Raw genomic sequence first — 20,353 nt, 5'->3', positions numbered from 1 at the left:
TCCACTATCTTTTGCTAAACTTTCTACTCTTCCACCATGTTAATTTATCTTTAGTATGAATATCAGAGAGTATTACTGTGTTATATTCCAATAATAGTTAAAATAAACATCATCTATGCATACGTTATCTTCTTATGATATAATTGCCCTGTTATATTAGTTATCTGTTGATGCCTAATAAATTATCTCAAAACTTAATGGTTTAAAACAGCAGTTAACATTTATTATCTTACATACTTTCTTTGGATCAGAAATTTAGGGGTGGCTTAACAGGGTGGTTGTGTCTGGTAAGGCTGGGTCGGCTGTCCTCTGAAGGCTTGGCTGGTGATAAAGGATGTAATTTACAAGATAGTTCACTCACATGGCTTTGGGCAGGAGGCTTCAGTCCCCTGCCACATGGATTTCTTCAAAAGACTGCTTGAGTTTTCTCTTTGCCAAGGCAAAAATTATTTTGAACAAGGAATTATTGATTCTGGTTTCTCCCTCAATGAGTGATCCAAGAGACAGAGCAAGGAGGAATCTGAAATGTCTTTTTAGACCTAGTCTCAACAGTCATGGGCTGCTGCTTGTGCCATATTTCATTTGTTAGAATTGAGTCACTAGATCTAGCTCATGTTCAAGGGCAGTGAAATTCGGTTTCGCCCTTCGAAGGGAGGAATGTCAGATAACTTGTAGACATATTTTAATACCTGTTTAAACTAGGTTAAGGTGATAACCCTATTGAGTTACAGTCTGCCAATAGGAATCCATAAATTTATTTTGGGAATAGGAAGGGGGTGATTCATATAGGGAATCAGAAAGTTCTAAAAGGAATGATTGACAGACAGGAGGGGGGATGCCCATCTCTCTTTGAGTTTTACCCACTGTGATCTGTTTTTTTTTTTCCCTTCAATTTTCTGGGTAAAAACATCTGATCTGTGTTTTAAGGAGAGATGGGACTCTGTCACACAGAGGCAGGCTCAGACTGGCAGTTAATGCATCCAGAATGGACTTTAAACTGAATTGTTTTTTAAATTAAGATACCTAAGTTCTATTTACTAAGCAAGTCTATTTACTTGTAGGTAACTTACTATTTATTTTCCTCTGTTATATGCTAGCCTTCAGTAAGTATTTAAGTATCCTATTCTTGGCTCAGATATGCTGAAGGGGCTTGGACTAAGGGATTAAATAGACGACTTTTGCCTTTCTTTTCTCTTCTAAGACCTGTTTGGTGGCAATGGCAATGAGCTCTCAATGGTTAGGTAAATTTAGGGGATCAGTTAAGACTTGTGAAATTGAGATACTACTTTGAACATTAGGATTCTCCCTTCATTACTACTGTTAAGAGGATTTGCATGTGAATTATGAAAGAAACTTAATAGCTTTCTTACATTGTCTCGTTCTTATGCTATACAGTCATGCATTGCATAACAATGGGGACATGTTCTAAGAAATTGCATCATTAGGCAATTTTGTTGTATGAACATCATAGAGTGCATTTACACAAACTTAGATGGTATAGCCTACTACACATCTAGGCTTTATTATATAGCTTATTGCTCTTAGGCTACAAACCTGTATAGCATGTTACTGTATTTAGTACTATAGACAATTGTAACAGAATGGTAAGTATTTTTGTATCTAAACATAGAAAAGGTAAAATTAAAATATTGTATAAAGGATTAAAAATGGTACATCTGTATAGGGCACTTACCATGAATGGAGCTTAGAGGACTGGAAGTTTTTCTGGGTGGGTCAATGAGTGAGTCGTGAGTGAACGTGAAGACCTAGGACATTACTGTACACTATTATAGACTTGACTTTATAAACACTGCATTCTTAGAAAACACTAAATTTATATAAAATTTTTTTCTTCTTCAATAATAAATTAACCTTAGTTTACTGTGACTTTTTTACTTTATAAACTTTGAAAATTTAAAAACATTTTGACTCTTTGGTAATAACACAAAACACAAACATGTACAACTGTACAAAAATATTTTCTTTATATTCGTATTCTATAAGTTTTTTCTTTTTTAACTTTTCTTTTTAAACTTTTTTGTTGAAAACTAAGACACAAACACACACATCAGCCCGGGCCTACACAAGATGTGGATTGTCAATATCACTGTCTTCCACCTCCACATCTTGTCTCACTGCAAGTTCTTTAGGGGCAATAACAGGCATGGAGCTGTTATCTCCTATGATAACAATACCTTCTCCTGGAATACCTCCTAAAGGACCTGCCTGAGGCTGTTTTACAGTCGACTTTAAATAAAATAAGTAGGAGTATACTTGAACATAACTCAAAAATATGGTACAGTAAATACATAAAGCAGTAGTACAGTCATTATCAAATATTGTGCACTGTACACAATTGTATTGCTATACTTTTATACAACTGGCAGCCCAGTAGGTGTGTTCAAATCAGCATCACCACAAACACATGAGTAAGCTGTTGTGCTATGGTGTTACAATGGCTACAATATCACTAGGTGATAGGAATTTTTCAGCTCTATTTTAATCTTATGGAACCACCATCATATGTATGGTCCATTGTTGAGTGAAAGGTCATTATGTGGTATATGACTATATTTCCAGGCTGGGTTGAGGGAGAGGTACACAGGGATTCTTGGGTTAAGAAATCTTTATATTCTCATCTTCTCTTAAAAGCCAAGAGCCCTGTAGGATAATTTTCATAGAACCAGTGGTCTCAGGCTCCAGACTCTAGATACTTTAAATACTATAATAATTTATTATATGCAAAAATAACCCTCATTTAACTTTAGCTAATTTATAAAGCAGTCCTAGCAATTCATCTTTTGTTGGTAGCTATATATAGGGAATGCCTTTGTCAAAAGGAAAATTACTGTGGTGTCCCAGCATAACCAAGGCATTTGATCACTGTGTTCAGTAGTGATTTTAGAGTGATGCTGTCTGATAAGGTGACTGATTTTTTACTTTAAGTCTTGTTTACTATGATAATAACAGTTAATATTTATTATTTTTACTAGATATTGTTCTCTTTGCTTTACGTGTATTAAATTATTTAATCTTCTCAGCAACCCTATGAGGTGGATACTATTACTCCTTTTTACAGATGAAGTTGAGGCAGAGAAGTTAAGGAACTTGCCCAAGGGTACACAGCTAGGGTACCTTATGTAGGTGATTATGGAGCTAGTATACCTTATGGAGGTGATCTAGATCCCATATGTTCTCCCTCTCCATCTCATGCCCTTGTCTGTCATCTCTGTCATAAGGAAATGATTTGGTTTTCTAAGAATTTATAAAGTATAAAGTAGGACATTGTAAATTTTTATTTATTTTAATTTTTCTTTCCATCTTCTTTTTTCTTACTCAATTATTACTATAGGTCAGTTGCTGATAAAGAGGCCATTGCAAATTTCACAAATCAGAAGAACATCAGCAATCCACCTGATATGTCAGGGTGGAATCCTTTTGGAGAGGATAATTTCTCTAAGTTAACAGAAGAGGAACTATTGGACAGAGAATTTGACCTTCTAAGATCAAGTAAGGGACACTTGAAGGCTTATTTTGCTTCACAGTAAAATAACAGCTCTATTATTATTCAGCAAGGCCAAAGACTTTTGAGAATGTGTATGGAAAATTCTTTTTGTGCATTTGAGGGCAAAATTCAGGCCATCTTCTTATACATATACTATCAAATTATGTTGTGTGCATTAGAAATCAGTTGCTTGATAGTAGCTATTAAACCCAATATTGCTGATAGTATGCTAATATCCTAAAACTTAAATATTGCATATCTATGAATGTTAAATTCAGAATATCTCTAAAACATGGAAAATTGATGTTTCAATATAAAGGGAGACATTTTATTATTTTGCCTTACTAATGATTTTGCAGCTCTGTTTTTCTGCACACTCAATAGAAAATATTGTGGGTCTGAGATGCCCTTTGAAAATGCCTGAAAGAAAACATGGGCTACTACATTATGTTAATGTTTTGTAATGCCCTTTTAATGAGTGGTGACATAAAAGGGCTGCTTTGTTGTCCTGATATGGCAAAAATTAAATAAATTCTTTTTCACTTTAAATCAGATATCTCAATGTTTTTACTTGGAATCATTGCTTTTCTTTGAACTACCTAATATATGTCAAGCTTCGCCACACATATTTTAGAAATGTCCTTTTTGAAAGAATGATGTGAGTGTTTTGAGTAGGTTGCCAAATAGGAGCAAAAAGCTCACTTCTAGAGTATGTAGATAATTTTCAGGTTTCTGAGGCTTTGTGTGTGTGTGTGCGCGTGCATGTGTGTGCAGGTGTGCACACAAAACAAGTGTGTTTTCCCCTTTTGCATGTGAAAAGAAGGTCTTAATAGTCCCTAGTTTATAGTTCCTAGTTCCTATTTCATTTAGGTAATTGGCCTTATGAGAATGTTTAATAGATGAAATGCTTTGTTCTGAATTGGTATATATTTTATGTAAAATTCCTGTAAGAATAGTTTGGGATTTAAATTTGTATTTTATATATTGGTTATATGATTATGAAAATTAAATTGATGATTAAATGCAGATATAAAAATGAGTTCTGAGCCATTAATAAAGGTTTCTTAATAAAACTGATCACATGTTACTAAAACAGTTTTTTTTTAAACCACAACTTTTTTTGTTTGGCATTTTCCTGGAATTTATGTTGAGTAGGCCCAAAAGCAAGATTTTTTGTTTGTTTGTTTTTTGTTTTTTGAGACCGAGTTTTGCTCTTGTTGCCCAGGCTGGAGTGCAACGGCGCAATCTCGGCTCACCGCAACCTCCGCCTCCTGGGTTCAAGCAATTCTCCTGCCTTAGCCTCCCGAGTAGCTGGGATTACAGGCATGTGCCACCACGCCCAGCGAATTTTGTATTTTTAGTAGAGATGGGATTTCTCCATGTTGGTCAGGCTGGTCTCAAACTCCCGACCTCAGGTGATCCGCCCACCTCGGCCTCCCAAAGTGCTGGGATTACAGGCGTGAGCCACCATGCTCAGCTCTTTCAAAGTTATGGAAGGGGTAGATACAAGGTGTAACCAAATCATTATAATTTATAGGATTATATTTAAAGCAAAAGATATTAATTTTAATGTGTACTGACCAGGGTTTGCTAAATTAGTATTTTCAACTGCTTAGGTAAAAAATTATTTTTAACAAATGAATTTATGAAATGGGTATTCACATTATTTTGTATCTTATAAAAATGTGTTATTCTAAGTTCCCTAGAATTTGTAATGACATCAAAGTAGTTTTATTTACTTAGCACAGGCAAGAGTGACATATGAATATGCGTATATGTATATAACTTCATAAAAATTGGGTTGAGCACGTAAAATTCTTAAGTAGCTATTTTTAAGAATAGCTTAAAACTTCATGATCAGATAATGTGTAAATTTTAAACTTCATGATCAGATAGCATTTGTAAATTGTGCGTGTGTCTGTGTGCACATGTGTATGCCAAAGAGAGTTCAGACTTTGCAGTATTAATTACAGAAAGATATTAAGTTCCAAAGGAAAGTGCAGGAGGAATTTTATGTGAAGGTTAGACTTGGAGCAACCTTAGCCATTTGGAAAAACAGCTACATGGTCCATGAGCTACTGAAATTATTGTCACAAGTCTGATGTGCTTAATTTGGCACACAGTACCAGAAAACATAAATTTTGATCCCTGACAATGTTACTTAACTAGATTGTAATCTCAGATAAGTCACTCAACTGTTGTTAGTCTCACTTCCACATTTATAAACTGGGGATAGTGATGCCTACTTCATAGGGTTGTCCAGATAATTAAATGATGTCTTTAAATTTGGGCACTCAATAAATAAATGCCACTTTCTCTTTTCTCACTTTCTGTATAAGCCTTTATGTCATGACTTAAGAGGTTTTTGGCTTTTAGCCAGCATTTAAAAATTATATTTAAATTATTAGTTTCTCAGTGGTAATTTAACAGTCAAATTAGAAGGGGCTTTGTGGGCAAACACATCAAAAGCAGAAGTGAAAAATGATAGCAAGGAAGTTGATGGAAAAGTGTCTGTTTTTCCTTTAATAATTGATACTCATTGTTCAGTGACTATTTTGGGGTCATTGAACCCACTCTTTTAGGGTTCAAAAAAGGTGAAGTGTCATTAATAAAAAAGTTCATAATTACTATAAAGTTGTGTATAAAATGTAGTTTAGAAAGATTTCCTTTCAGAGTTTAACTTAACTGTAATATTTAGTCATCTTTAGCACCTCTTTCAGAAGCAATAAGATATCTAATATTTGATCTATTTGATGAGTTTATATTATATTGATGGGCAAAAGACCTCTTCCAGAACCTTCAGAGTTTATTGGAAGACTAATTGTTCAATGAAAATTGATAGATGGTCATTATATTAAACTTTCTTAAAGTTTAATGACTTTCACCTTTTTTGAATTCTGAAATAGTGGGTTCAGTGACTCCAAAATTTTGCCCATCAGTATAATATAAATCCTATCATTTTCCAAAATGAATAAATAAACTGTTGATTCAGTTGAAATGCAATGTAGGATATTTGTACCCTTTTCCTTGACACAGGTATTAACAATTTTCCAAAGTCTTTTCTAAAATAATTTATATTTGGGTTTATAAAACACTTTCCAGTGAGAAACTGAAAGCCTTTATATGGTCCTTAAAAGTATAGGTATTGCCAATGTAATGATTATTCAGAATAATACATTCCCATTTGGGGTTTTATTTTGAATATGATTCATGGTTATTTTTTTAAAAACAAAAAAAGGAAAATAATATGCTGTTTAGGGAATATTTTACGTGTATTATCCAGAAAGTAATTTTCAAATCATAATAGTATTTTGAGATATCAAAATTCTAAAATATTACTAATTAGTGATCTTTAAGAAAACAGTTGATTTCCTATACTAGGCAAAGGGATTTAATATGTAAAATAAACTAGATTCTTCTTGCTTTCACTCTTCACTATAAATGAATACCATTTATGGTTCAGAATTGTTTTACCTGTTCTTAATTTTAGTAAGAACAAAACATTAAATCAAATTTAAGCAATAATAATAAAGCTTGTCTGAATGATTTTTTTAAAATTTAAGTTTGTATTTTTACTTTTTTGTAGCAGAACATCCAGAGTAGTATGTAAACTTTAGCAATTTGTCATAATATTTTAGTATTTTAATATTTAATATGACAATTTAAAATTGCCATAATATTTAATACATTAAACAGTAATTAGAACATATATGCTTGCTTTGGGGAAATTATTAACATTTGTGCAAATAGTTGTATAGTTATACTCGTTAATTAAAACTATTACTTCATGAAATATATTTCATTTATTGATGGTGGATTTGTTTCTGCTTAAAATTGGATCAAAATAACTAAAAAGAAAAATAGAAGATAACTAAAGATTATGATTGCTTTATAAATTCTACTGAATGTTGTTGTTTCACCTATGAAGCCACAGAATGACAATGGCTATAAGCATCTGAATCTGTAGTTTATTGTAAAATATTAACCCTCATCTTTTGTAGCAAATTCAGAACTATTACTGTTCCTTCAGTGTAGAATAACAGAGCTTTTCAAATATATTAGACCAGTTTCAGGAGTTTTTCATTAACCTTTTAGCCTTTTATTATACCATTATCCATATAAGCAGCAGAATTAACTTTGTAGACTATTTTAATTTCGTGATAATATTATGGAATATACTTTGATTCTAGGATTTTAAAATCCTATATTTTTGCTATCTGTATCAATTAAAATTCTTGAAAACATACTGTCTTTATTCACCAACATAATTCTTTTGTGAAGGCAGGAGGTAAGTTTCTCATATTGGATAATCAAGCTTTGTTCTTATCTAAAGAAAACCAGTCATTTGAAAATGTAATTAAAAACATTTTAGGGTTGACTATGTATTTACAAAGTAGTTCTACATAACCATTTCATTAGATTTTATTTGTAGGTAATTAATAATTACAAAATTAATATGTATATTTCTTTTGTATTTTGTGTCCTGAGACTCACATTTTCATGTGAACTTTAGAAACATAAATGATTTTTAAAAAATTCAATTGAAAACTTGATTCTGTGTTTTGTGGAACAATAACATTATTCATTTTACAATGAATTTATTCTGATTCCTATTTTGAAATAACTGGATAAATGAACTTTGCATAGAGCAGTATCTTCCATATTTTTACTTATAGGGACCCCTATATAAAAATAAGTTCCCCTCTACATGATAATGTGTATAGTTTTGTCATAATTTCACAGTACTGTTTATATACTTACCATAAATTTACCACAGACTGATGGATGTAATATACCAGCGCATGAGGATTTAAAGAACCTTAGTGATAACTTCACAGTTTTATAAGCTGGGACTCATTAGTATAGTAGTGGTTTAAATACATGGAGAGGGTCAGGTGTGGTGGTTCATGCCTGTAATCCTGCTACTTTGGAGGTTGAGGTGGGAGGATTGCTTGAGGCCGGGAGTTCGAGACTAGGCTGAGCAATATAGTGAGACCTAGTGTCTACAAAAAATTAAAAAAATAAAATTAGCCAAGTATGGTGTGCCTGTAGTCCCAGCTACTCCAGAGGCTGAGCCTGGGAGGCAGAGGTTGCAGTGAGCCAAGATCATGCCACTGTATTACAGCCTGGGTGAAACAGCAAGGCTCTGTCTCACAAACAAACGTGCTGAGAGGCTGGGTGTGGTGGCTCATGCCTGTAATCCAGCACTTTGGGAGGATTGCTTGAGTCTAGGAGTTTGAGACCAGCCTGGGCAACATAGAGCTTATCTCTACAAAAAATAAAAAATTAGCTGAACGTGGTGGCCTGTGCCTCTAGTGCCAGCAACCTGGGAGGCTGAGATTGGAGGATCGCTTGAACCTGAGAGGTTGAGGCCACAGTGAGCCATGATCATGCCACTGCGCTCTAGGTTGGGTGAAAGAGTGAGACCCTGTCTCAAAACATAAAATAAAACAACAAAAAAAAAACCAGTATATAAAATTGCAGATTCCTAAGTTACTACCTAATGAATCGAGTAGACCTAATGAATCAAGTCTACGGTTGGGTCCAGGTAACTACATTTTATACAGGAATCCTAGCAGTTATGATGCAGATGGTTGAGGCAAAAAGTCTGTTTCTAATTCAGACCTAAATACTTATACTTTTGGTCTTAATTTTCAGGAATGAGGGCCCTTGGATATTGACATGCTGTAGTTATCATTCTGAGTCAGTCTCTTCCATTTGTTCTTTCTCACCCCCTCTTTTCTCTGTCCTCAGTGCTTTATCCACTGGAATTTGGGAAATGGAGAAGAGTTGGGGAGTCCAGGTGGATTCTGATACAAGGCATAATTACTGGTTTTACAGTTCCTCCATAAATGCATTCAGGGCCTGAATAAATAGGTAACCACATGTAATCTCTATGACTCAGTGAATCTTAATCCTCACCTTAAGGTTTGATTGCGGCCTCCCACCACAATAAGTTAGGGACCCTTCGTTATATAAATTATTCTTCTACCTTTTGCAGAAAGATGTTATGGGACTAGCTACTCTTTAATGGGTGTTTTGACAACAAAATAATAAAAAGTTTTTAGTAAAATGAGCATTTGTTACTGATTTCCTGCATTAAGTATACAGTTAATATCTTGAAAAATAATACCCAAAATGAATTTTCATTGTTAACCAATGCAGTGTTGGATTTGAAAAGTAGCACTTAAGTTTAGGAAGTTTTGTTTGTTCATAAAACAATTGTCAGATGTATTTAGTAACTCAATATTAGTGCCTCAACAAAATGTTTAATAGTGTTTCAACAAAATTTTAAGTAAAAATTTAAACAATCCAAAGTTTCATGTAGATATTGCAGAGTTCATCTTAGCTGTAAGAGCTGGTAATTGTCCCATTGTCATAAAGGTTTTGAAAGAATTAGTTGCCCATAGGAGTAATTATATTTAGAATATTATAGACTCTAGGGCCTTGTTTATTCAAGAGTGTACTTCTTGGACAGCAGTGTCAGTATCACTTGGGGGCTAGTTGAAGTGTGGAATGTCAGGATCCTCCCCAAACTCATCCCATCAGAGTCTACATTTTAACAAATCCCCAGGTAACTGAAATGTACATTAAATGTAAAAAGCACTGTTAGAAGAGATGCTGCTTGAACTTGGGGCTTTGTGCTTCACTCCAAAATTAAAAGTCATTTTTAGGGAATTCCAATTCTACTTGGGTTCTGCCTCCCCTACACTGCAGTCCCTTAGAACTCAGTTGAAACCAGTACAGCTTACCATGGAATTCTTGGAATATAGGTCAGTCTAAACATGATTTGGATTTTTTCAAATGGCTGTGGACCAAAGGTCTGCTGGTAGAAATGCTTGAAATATCTGGAAAGGAGGTAGAATGAGTCTCAAATAGAATTTTGATTGCCAAGAATCAGAGGGTAGAGAGACATCCTACAAAAATCAGGAAGTTCTCAACTAGTATGTGTCTACTATGTGGAGAGTTTTTTTGTTGGTTTTAGAGACAGGGTCTCTCTGTCATCCAGGCTGGAATGCAGTGGTACAGTTTTGCCTCACTGTAGCCTCAATTTTTAGTAGTATTTTTGCATTCTTAAAGTAATGTGTTATTGACTGTTATAGAATATTGTGAAGTTAACTTTCTGTAAAGATCGGGAGAGATTCAAATTTTATTACATGCTTGGTGAAAAAAGTCATCTCACTGTGTTGCTCTGGCTGGTTTCAAGAAATCCTCTTGCCTTGGTCTCCCAGAGTGCTGGGATTATAGGTGTGAGCCCCCATCCCTGACCTGTATGGAGAGTTTAAGAGCAAGGAAAAGATAATCATTATTAGGGAGTCAGGATATATCAACTCAAAATACACCGGGCCTCTTGCCTTAAGAGTCTTCGCTCCAGCTCTTTCTCTACCTGATTGTTCTTTCCTAGATATTTACTCCCTTGCCCCCTTCAAGTCTTTTCTTACCTAGTAACTAATAGAATCACTCTATTACTAAAACCTCTACCCACTTCCTCAATTCCTGTTTCCCTGCACTATATTTTTCTCTATAGCTTTTAATACACCATATACATTTCTTATTATGCCCATTGCCTATTATTTGTTTTTTCCACACCAGCATATAAACTGCATAAGGGCAGGGGTCTTTGTTTTGTTTGACATTACATGCCAGTTCCCTAGAATAGTGCCTGGCACATTGGCACATAGTAGATACTAAAATTTACTTGTTGGATGAATCAATAAACTCTGTTTTTATGTAAGTTTTTGTGAGCGTATGTGGGGGGATGTGTGTTTGTGTGTGTGTGAGAGAGAGAGATTGGTTTGATAGTACAAAGTAGTATAAAAAAGAACAAAAAAGTAAAATATAGTGAATTACTTTTTATTGCTATTGAGAAGTAAGATTTACCTACTTTATGGATGAATGACCATTTGCAAGATTTTTTCTAAATTTATTTTTGGAGACTGTCTGTCAAATATCTCTGTTTATTTAGCTGGGTTTGAGTTCAGGCCCAAAAGTTGAGGACAAGTAGTATTTAAATGAATCAGACTAAGTTTATTATTAGGTTAATTGTATTTAGTGAAACCTATCACGGATTATATTGTTAAATTTGCTTTGGCAGCAACAAATATGTATTAAATTCAGGACTACTCCCTAATACTTACAGTGATAGATTCTGAACCTAATGTTTTTCAAAAAGGCTGGTGCTTTAATTTTCACTTTTATTTATATTGTATATCACTTTTTAATTTAAAGATCATTTTTATTTCATTTCATTTTTTATTTCGTTTCATCTTATTTTTGCAGATAGGCTCAAGGAGAGAGCATCCTCAGATAAGAATGTAGACTCACTTTCTGCTCCACATAACCATCCTCCAGAAGATCCTTTTGGTTCTGTTCCTTTCATTTCTCATTCAGGCAAGTTACACATGTAACATCATCACTGTCACAAATAAAACACACAAGAACAACAGCAAAATCTTATAAAGTGGAAGTAAGACTCTGATGTTAGCTACAGAAAGTAGAAAATATTTTAACCTTTAGCCATCCTACTCTTCTTAATGATGTTCTTTGCATTCAGTTGTATCTTTGCCAACATAGAAAAATGCTGATTTATACAATAGAAACATAACTGCTTCTTTTCATCTTTATTATTGGATACTGTTGAAAAAAATATTTAAAGATATTTTTATACTTGGCTTTTGCTTAAAAATTTGATATTTTCCTAGTTTGTACATGCTCTCTTGTAGATGCATTTTAAAAGTATTAATAATTTTGTATTTGTCACAATCACTTTGTTTTAGCTACTCTTTTCTTCTTATATCCCTCTTTTGATTTCAATCCAGAATTCAAATATTGATGTTTTTCACTGTTAAAAATTTTCAGTAATAATTTCAAATTACCCAGTTAACACTTGGAAGATACTAGGATGGAATAGGATCGTGCATTGGCATAAATGAATTTTCATGTATGTATGGTTATAGTGGAAAAAAAGAGTTTTAATCTTGGCAAAGGGAAATATGTTAGAAGAAGTTATGCTTTATTAGAAGGTAAAAGTTCAATATATTCATGGTAACTGTCGGCCATGTTCTTCAGTTCTGTTCCTTTTGTTTCTCACTCAGGCAAGTTACATATGTAACACCATTTGAAAACTACAGGATTAACAACAAAAGAAAAACTTACAAATGTAAAGCCAAAAGAAGAATTGAGTGTTTAGGATTTCTGCCAAGTACATTGAACAGCTTTTCAACATTCAGACTTGTTTGGTTATCTGGAATATAGAGGATAGTTTTTTCATTGCTTTCATACTCCATATTTTTCTCTTTGACATTTATTAAAAACAGTTCCTATTCTTGCTGTTTTCTGTTTGCTGCTTTCAAGTTTTCTTTTTCATAAATGACATAATTAACTGGGGAACATAGCTTACTGTGTCTGTTTACTTATTCTGCATAAATGTGTTCCCTTATACCCCCAATACCCTGGGTAATGGAATTATTACTTTCTAAAATTATAATAACTCAAAATAGTCATTGTAAGTTCTCAAGAACATAGTATTCAATGACTTGAGATACTGATCTCTGTGTGGTAGAAAGCAGTTTCAGTACTAGCTCTTTTACATCCTCTGTTAGGAATTGCATTATCCTTTTCAGGTTTGCATGGACCTATACAACTACTTCTCCGCTGTTTAATAGCATCTGAAAGAACCCTGGGGAAATGAATAGTAGAGTTAGGAGAACTGAAGTAAGCTTCAGTGATTGGTCTTTTCTCTGGACACCCTTATTTGGAGGTTGGCCTAAAGATTTTGTACTTCGCAACATGTTCATAGGTTTGAGCTTGATTGCTGCTATTTTGTTTAACTGTTTACTATGGGTATTTATATTAGATTTTAAGCTTATTGAGGGTGGGAAATATGAATTGTCTATCTTTGAATCCTGCCCAGTATACAACCCAGTAGGTACCTAATACTGTTCATTGAATGTGCGGAAAAAAATCATGACTATCTATAAAAATTCATATTCCTTAGATTTAGGACAGTGGCCTTAAAAAAAATGCCCATTAATGGGCCAGGCGCAGTGGCTGGCGCCTGTAATCCCAGCACTTTGGGAGGCCAAGGCAGGCGGATCACGAGGTCAGGAGATCAAGACCATCCTGGCTAACACGGTGAAACCCCATCTCTACTAAAAATACAAAAAATTAGCCAGGCGTGGTGGTGGGTGCCTGTAGTCCCAGCGACTCGGGAGGCTGAGGCAGGAGAATGGTGTGAACCCGGGAGGCGGAGTTTGCAGTGAGCCGAGATCGTGCCAGTGCACTCCAACCTGGGCGATAGAGTGAGACTCTGTCTCAAAAAAAAAAAAAAAAAAAAAAAAAGCCCATTAATATAAATGCTACCTTTTAAAGAAATCTTTTTAAACAGTGTGAACATAAATATTGGACTGGTTTGGTTATGAAAAATGTATATAGACTGGAATAAAGGAGAGTATGGTCATAGGAGAAATGCATCTCCTGAGAAAGAAGAAAAAGTGATCACTGTGCAATATTAGCACTGTTAATTTGATATATGTCAGATCTAAAATATTAAGTTAAAAAATCTATATTGCTACTTATTATAAAGCTTTGAAATACTTTGTCATGTATAATTTTTAGGTAAAAACATATTTGGGGACATTCATTTTTCTTTAATAGCAAAATAATTGAACCTACTGAAACAAGAATTAACCTCCCTATAAGCTTTAGGAAAAAGTTGGAAAAAGGAGTTCTATCCAATGAAAATACACTCTACTAGCGTTGTGAGACTGAAAAAGCATCTGGAGATTTCTAGGACTAGGACCCAAGAAAGGCAAAAAACTACTCCCAGGTGTATCTGTGTATATACAATACAGAATGATAAGTATATGCGATAAGCCCCATCTTATTTGAATTTGAGAGTTGACAATTACTAAACAGAATTTAATTTTTAGTAAACCATATAGAGAATGCTACTTGAGAATAAAATGAATTTATGCAGCAGAATGCTTGTAAGAACTTAGTTAAGTTTTAAGTCTAATGCTAATGTTCATTTAAGAACCACTGTCCTGAATCTAGTGTTCCTTACACTGGTTTTATTAGGAATTGTGCTCTTTTTATTTTGAAAGAAAAAGTTTCTGTGAAAACTTTTAACCTCAACTTTGATACTGTAATAGATTAGTATATACTTTTTTCTGCAGTTTTTCATAATCTTACAAAGTAATTTGTAAATTGAAACTTTATTAAATTATGTATATAGTTTAAAAAGTCAGATTTAACAAGATTTGAAATGTAAAAAAAAAAAAAAAAAATCACTTCCCTTCCTGTTCCCTCCCAGTCCCCTTTTCCTACTTAAACTCCTTAGAGGTAATTTTTCACTTCTGGCATTTTAATATATCATGCTAATTATGCTATTTCTTACCTCTGCACTTTTAAAAACAATAGCTATGGACTTTCTATTATGGAAAATGAGATTTTTTTTTGATTTAGATATTTTACAGTTTGTCCGCCTCACACATACACAATCATGCACACACACACATACACACACACACACGTGTCCTGTCCTTACATCCAGCATGTTTTTGACACAGTTTTTGGTTGATTCAGTGTTCAGTGTCTACATTTTTTTAATATGTAAATATTTGTCACCACTGAGGTTTATTATCCCATGATCACATTTCCTGTCTTTGTTTTTCCTGGAGTTAATTACTGTGTTTATAATCACTATGTTTTTTGTTTGCTTAGTTTTTTATGTACCCTATCATTGATTAATCTTCATTTAGAAGTGTAAATTTCCTCCCAGTTTAAGGTGGCTATCATTTTCATTCTTCATTACATCTCTCATGGAGCTCTGCAATCAGAACTGGTTGCTTTCTGGAGCTGTCACACTTATAATTCTAGTATTTTTCCCACCAATCTTTATGGAAATTCCTGGAGCTCTTCTCATCCTTTTTCTTGGTTTGTTAGTAAAGCAACTCCTCTAGTTGTTGCTTGAGAAAATATGCATGAGAGGAAGTTCTAAGCTTTGCTGCCTAGGCTGGGTGGGGTGGCTCATGCCTGTAATCCCAGCATTTTGGGAGGCTGAGGTGGGAGGATTGCTTGCTTGAGGCCAAGAGTTTAAGACCAGTCTGGGTGACATAGTGAGACCTTGTCTCTACAAAAATAAATACAAAATAAACTTTGCTGCCTAAAAGTTCGTATTTTCCCTAAACTGATACCTGATTGATAATTTGGCAGGGCAAATAATTTTAGGTTAGATATAGTTTTCCCTGTGAGTTTTAAGAGGCACTGCTTCATAGTATTTTAGCTTCTCATATTTCTGTTGAGAAATCTGATATTATTCTCTTTTCTGATCCTTTATGTGTGAACTGTGGTGGGTTTCTTCTTCTTCCTCTTTTTCTTATTCCTGCTCCTCCTTCTCTTCCTCCTTACCCCACCATGGACATTTTTAGCATCTGTATTAACTTGTTCTGAATATTCAAGATGTTGTACCTTTTATTCATTGTGCTGGGGACCTAGTAGGCCTTACTTATTTAGCCTGGAAACTTGTATTTTCTTGCTTTATATGCTTTGGTAATTTTTTCTTCCTCTTTCTGGACTTTCTTCTTTTAAAATAATTCCTCTTACTAGGATATTGTGCCGTTTGGATTGAACCTCTAATTTAAATTTTGTTCTCCTCTGTTTTCTAGCTCTTTGTCTTTTATATTTGCATCTTAGAAATTTCCTTGGCTTTATATTACAGACATTATTTCTGATTGCAAATAACATGTTATTGGATGCAGTATATTTTAATTTGTCTGAGGATACTTCGGTTTTGCACATTTTGCCACACCTTTTCTTCTCTTTTCTTTATCTTTCACTCTAAGAGTTTCAGCAAATTATTGTAAATTATTTTCTTCACAGAGAAGGTAGCCTTAAACTGAGACCTGAAGGATGTAAAGAAGTTTGCTTATTAGATACAGTGTTTCCCAGGCTTGAGAAATCCTTTAGTTTGATACAGATTACTGAGTCTAAAATGTGATGGAGAAGTGGGGAAGGATGAGACCACTGGGAAATGCCAAACCGACACTGAATTTCTTGGAAACACCCTAGTTGACCATGATTTCTTTTATAAAAAATATTGCTGTTTTCAGTCTTTAAAAGGATGTTTTATTCATGAAGGATATTGAACTTTGGTTTTCTTTCCTTGTAATCTCTTTGTCAGGCTTTTGTTTCAGAGTTATGTTGGTCTCGTAAAATGAGTTGGGAAATGTTACTTGTACTTTCTGTAAGAGTTAGTGTATGATGTAGATTTTTTTCTTAAATATTTAGAATTCACCTGTGAAGCAAACTGGGCTTCAAGTTACCTTTGTGAAAAGGTTTTTAATTACGTATTTAATATCTTTAATAGTTATAGGGCCATTTAGATGTTCAGTTTTCTTACATTGTAAATTTTGAAATTTATATTTTTAAAGAAATTTGTACATTTCACTTGAGATACTGGGTTTTATTGACGTGAAGTTTTTAATAATGTTCCAGTATCATCATTTCAAAATGTGGAGAATCTATTCTGATATTCTGTTTTTATACCTAATGGTAGTAATTTGTGTTTTCCCCTTTTTATCAAACTTGCTAAGGTATTAATCTCTTTAAAGAACCAACTTTCGACTTTATCTGCTCTTTATTTATTGACATATGCTAAAATTTTTATGTTTTCTTCTACCTATTTCAGGAATAATTTGCTACTCTTTCTCTAGCTTCTTAAGCAAGATTTAAATACAAGCATACTTTGGAGATACTGCAGGTTCCATTCCAGACCACTACAAAAAGTGAATATTTTGCAATAAAGAGAGGGACACACATTTTTTTGTTTCCCAGTGCATACAAAAGTTACATTTACGCTATGCTGTAATCTGTTAAGTATGCAATAATATTATGTCTAAAAAAATGTATACACCATAATTTAAAAATAACTTATTGATAAAAAATGCTAATGATCATCTGAACCTTCAGCTGGTTGTAATCTTTTTGCTGGTGGCAGGTCTTGCCTCAGTATTGAAGGCTGCTGATGGATTAGGGTGTTGGTTGCTGAAAGAAGGGGTGGCTATGGTAATTTCTTAAAATAAGACAATGATTAAGTTTGCAAAATCAGTGGACTCTTCATGAAAGACTTCTCTGTACATGCAATGCTGTTTGATATAATTTTTTAATCCACAGTAGAACTTCTTCCAAAATTGGAGTTAATTCCCTCAAACCATACCATTGCTTTATGAATTATGTTTATGTAATATTCTAAATTCTTGGAGTCATTTCAGCAGTGTTCACAGCATCTTCACCAGGAACAGATTCCATCTCAAGAAACCACTTCTTTGCTCAAGCATAAGCAACTCCTCATCTGTTCCAGTTTGATTACGAGACTGCAACAATTCAGTCACATTTTTAGGTTCTATTTCTAGTTCTCTTGCTCTTTCCATGACATCTGCAGTTACTTCCTTCACTGAAATCTTAAACCCTTCAAAATCATCCATGAGGGTTGGAGTCAACTTCCAGAGTCTTGTTAATGTTGATATTTTGACCTGTTCTTACGAATCACGAATGATTTTAATGAAATCTAGAATGGTGAATTCTTTTCAGGTTTTCAGTTTACTTTGCACAGATTCATGAGAGAATTCACTATCTAAAACAGTTATAACCTTATGAAATGTATTTCTTAAATAATAAGACTTTTAAAAATGGGTCCTGCTTTATCTTCCAGGCTGGAATGGAGTGGCATGGTCATAACTCACTGTGGCCTCGAACTCCTGGGCTCCAGTGATCCTTCCGCCTCAGCCTCCCATGTAGCTGGGACTATAGGCATGCACTACAACACCTGCGAAATTCTTTAAAGTTTTCCTTAGAGTTTGGGTCTCACTATGTTGCCCAGGTTCGTCTTGAACTCCTGGCCTCAAGCAGCCCTCTCACCTCAACCTCCAGAGTAGCTGGGATTATAGTGTGAGCCACCACGCCCAGCTAATAAGACTTGAAAGACACAATTACTGCTTGATCCATGGGCTGCAGATGGAATGTTATTTTAGCAGGCATGAAAACAACAGTAATCTTCTTGTACTTCTCCATCAGAGCTCTTGGGTGACAGGTGCATTGTCAATGAGCAGGAATATTTTGAAAGGAATCTTCTTTTCTGAGCAGTAGATTTCAAGAGTGGGTTTCAAATAATCAGTAAACTATGCTGGAAACAGATGTGATGTCATCCAGGCTTTGTTATTTCGTTTATAGAACACAAACAGAGTAGTTTTAGCATAGTTCTTAAGGGCCTCGAAGTTTTGGAATGGCAAGTAAGCATTGGTTTCAACTTAAAGTCACCAATTGCATTAGCTCCTAACAAGAGAGTCAGTCTGTCCTTTGAATCTTTGAAGCCAGACATGGACTTAACTTTAGCTCTAAAAGTCCTAGATGGCATCTTCCAATAGAAGGCTGTTTTGTCTGTATTGAAAATCTGTTGTTTAGTGTAGCCACCTTCATCAGTGATCTTAGTGAAATCTTCCGGATAACTTGTTACACTTCCTGCGTTACCTGTACTTATATGTTCTGGAGATGGCTTCTTTCCTTACAGCTCATGATCCAACCTCTACTAGCTTCAGATTTTTCTTCTGCAGCTTTCTCACTTCACTCAGCCTTCATAGGATTGAAGAGAGTTAGAGCCTTGCTCTGGATTAAGGCTTCGGCTTACGGGAATGCAGTGGTTGGTTTGATCTTCTGTCCAGACCATTAAAATTTTCTCCATATCAGCAGTAAGGTTGTTTTCCTTTCTTATCGTTCATCACTGATCACTGGAGTATCACTTTTAATTTCCTTCAATAATTTTTTCTTTGTGTTCACTCGGCTGACTGGTGCAAGAGGCCTAGCTTTTGGCCTATGTCAGCTTTCAGCATGCTTTCCTCTCTAAGCTTAGTCATTTCTAACTCTTGATTTAAAGTGACAGATGCATCTCGTCCTTTCACCTGAACACTTAGAGGCCATTGTGGGGTTATTAATTGGCCTAATTTCAATATTGTTGTGTCTCAGGGAATAGGGAGACCTAAGGAAAGGGAGAGAGACATGGAACAGCTGGTCGGTAGACCAGTCAGAACACATATAAACATTTATCAGTTAAGTTTGCTGTCTTATATGGGCTCAGTTTGTGGAGCCCAAAACAATTACAGTAGTAACATCAAAGATCACTGATCACAGGTCACCATAACAGATATAATAATAATGAAAAAGTTTTAAATATTGTAAGAATTACCAGAATGTGACATAGAGACACAAAGTAATCACATGCTCTTTAAAAAATGGCAGTGATAGACTTGTTCAACATAGGCTTGCTACAGAGTTTTAATTTTTTTAAAAAGTCAATCTTGGAAATACAGTGAAGTCTGGCACAATACAAAAACGCACACCTGTATTTAATTTTACACTGATCTTTTTAAAGCGTAGGGTTTAAGGTACAGATTTCTCTTCAAACACAGTTTAGCTGCATTTCACACATTTTGATATGCTGAATTTGCCACATAGTTTATAATTTTTCTAATTTCTCACAAATTTCAAAAAGTGTTTTGATTAAAGGTTGAATTCCCAGAGGGTTTAGGATAAATTTTTAAAAAATACTTGACATTGAGGATTCTCTTGAAGTAAATGATACTAGAAGAAATAAAAGAACTGACACCTGAAAAAAAAAGAGGTAATGAAATAAAAGTTGAAAGTGAGACTTGGGAAAAAATAAGAAGATGGATCTATAGATTTATTAATGGAAGTTGGGATGTAGATGGGAATTTAGCTCATATCTATTGTTAAAGAAAAATCATCAAAATTTTATGGAGCAAAAGGACTATAATATCATTGCCAATTGTACTC

The 20,353-nt window shown here is 34.3% G+C and overlaps 1 protein-coding gene across 4 annotated transcripts in view; it reads left to right on the top strand.

Moving 5' to 3' along the window:
* Positions 1-20,353, top strand: part of BMP2K (BMP2 inducible kinase) — a 144,383-nt gene that overhangs the window by 103,414 nt on the left and 20,616 nt on the right. For 2 of the 4 annotated variants that reach the window (XM_055111374.2, XM_034958602.3), the window contains exons 14-15: positions 3,353-3,510; positions 11,786-11,896. In XM_055111374.2, coding sequence (XP_054967349.1) covers positions 3,353-3,510; positions 11,786-11,896 — 269 coding nt within the window. Of the gene's footprint in view, positions 1-3,352; positions 3,511-11,785; positions 11,897-12,600; positions 20,301-20,353 lie in introns of those variants that run through there. The other 2 variants (XM_057302081.2, XM_034958603.3) reach the window with 2 other exon arrangements.

Source organism: Pan paniscus, chromosome 3 (genome assembly GCF_029289425.2).
Source record: "Pan paniscus chromosome 3, NHGRI_mPanPan1-v2.0_pri, whole genome shotgun sequence".
Taxonomy (NCBI): domain Eukaryota; kingdom Metazoa; phylum Chordata; class Mammalia; order Primates; family Hominidae; genus Pan; species Pan paniscus.
The sequence above is the reverse complement of the archived record's forward strand: the minus strand, read 5'-3'. Positions and strand labels throughout refer to the sequence as shown.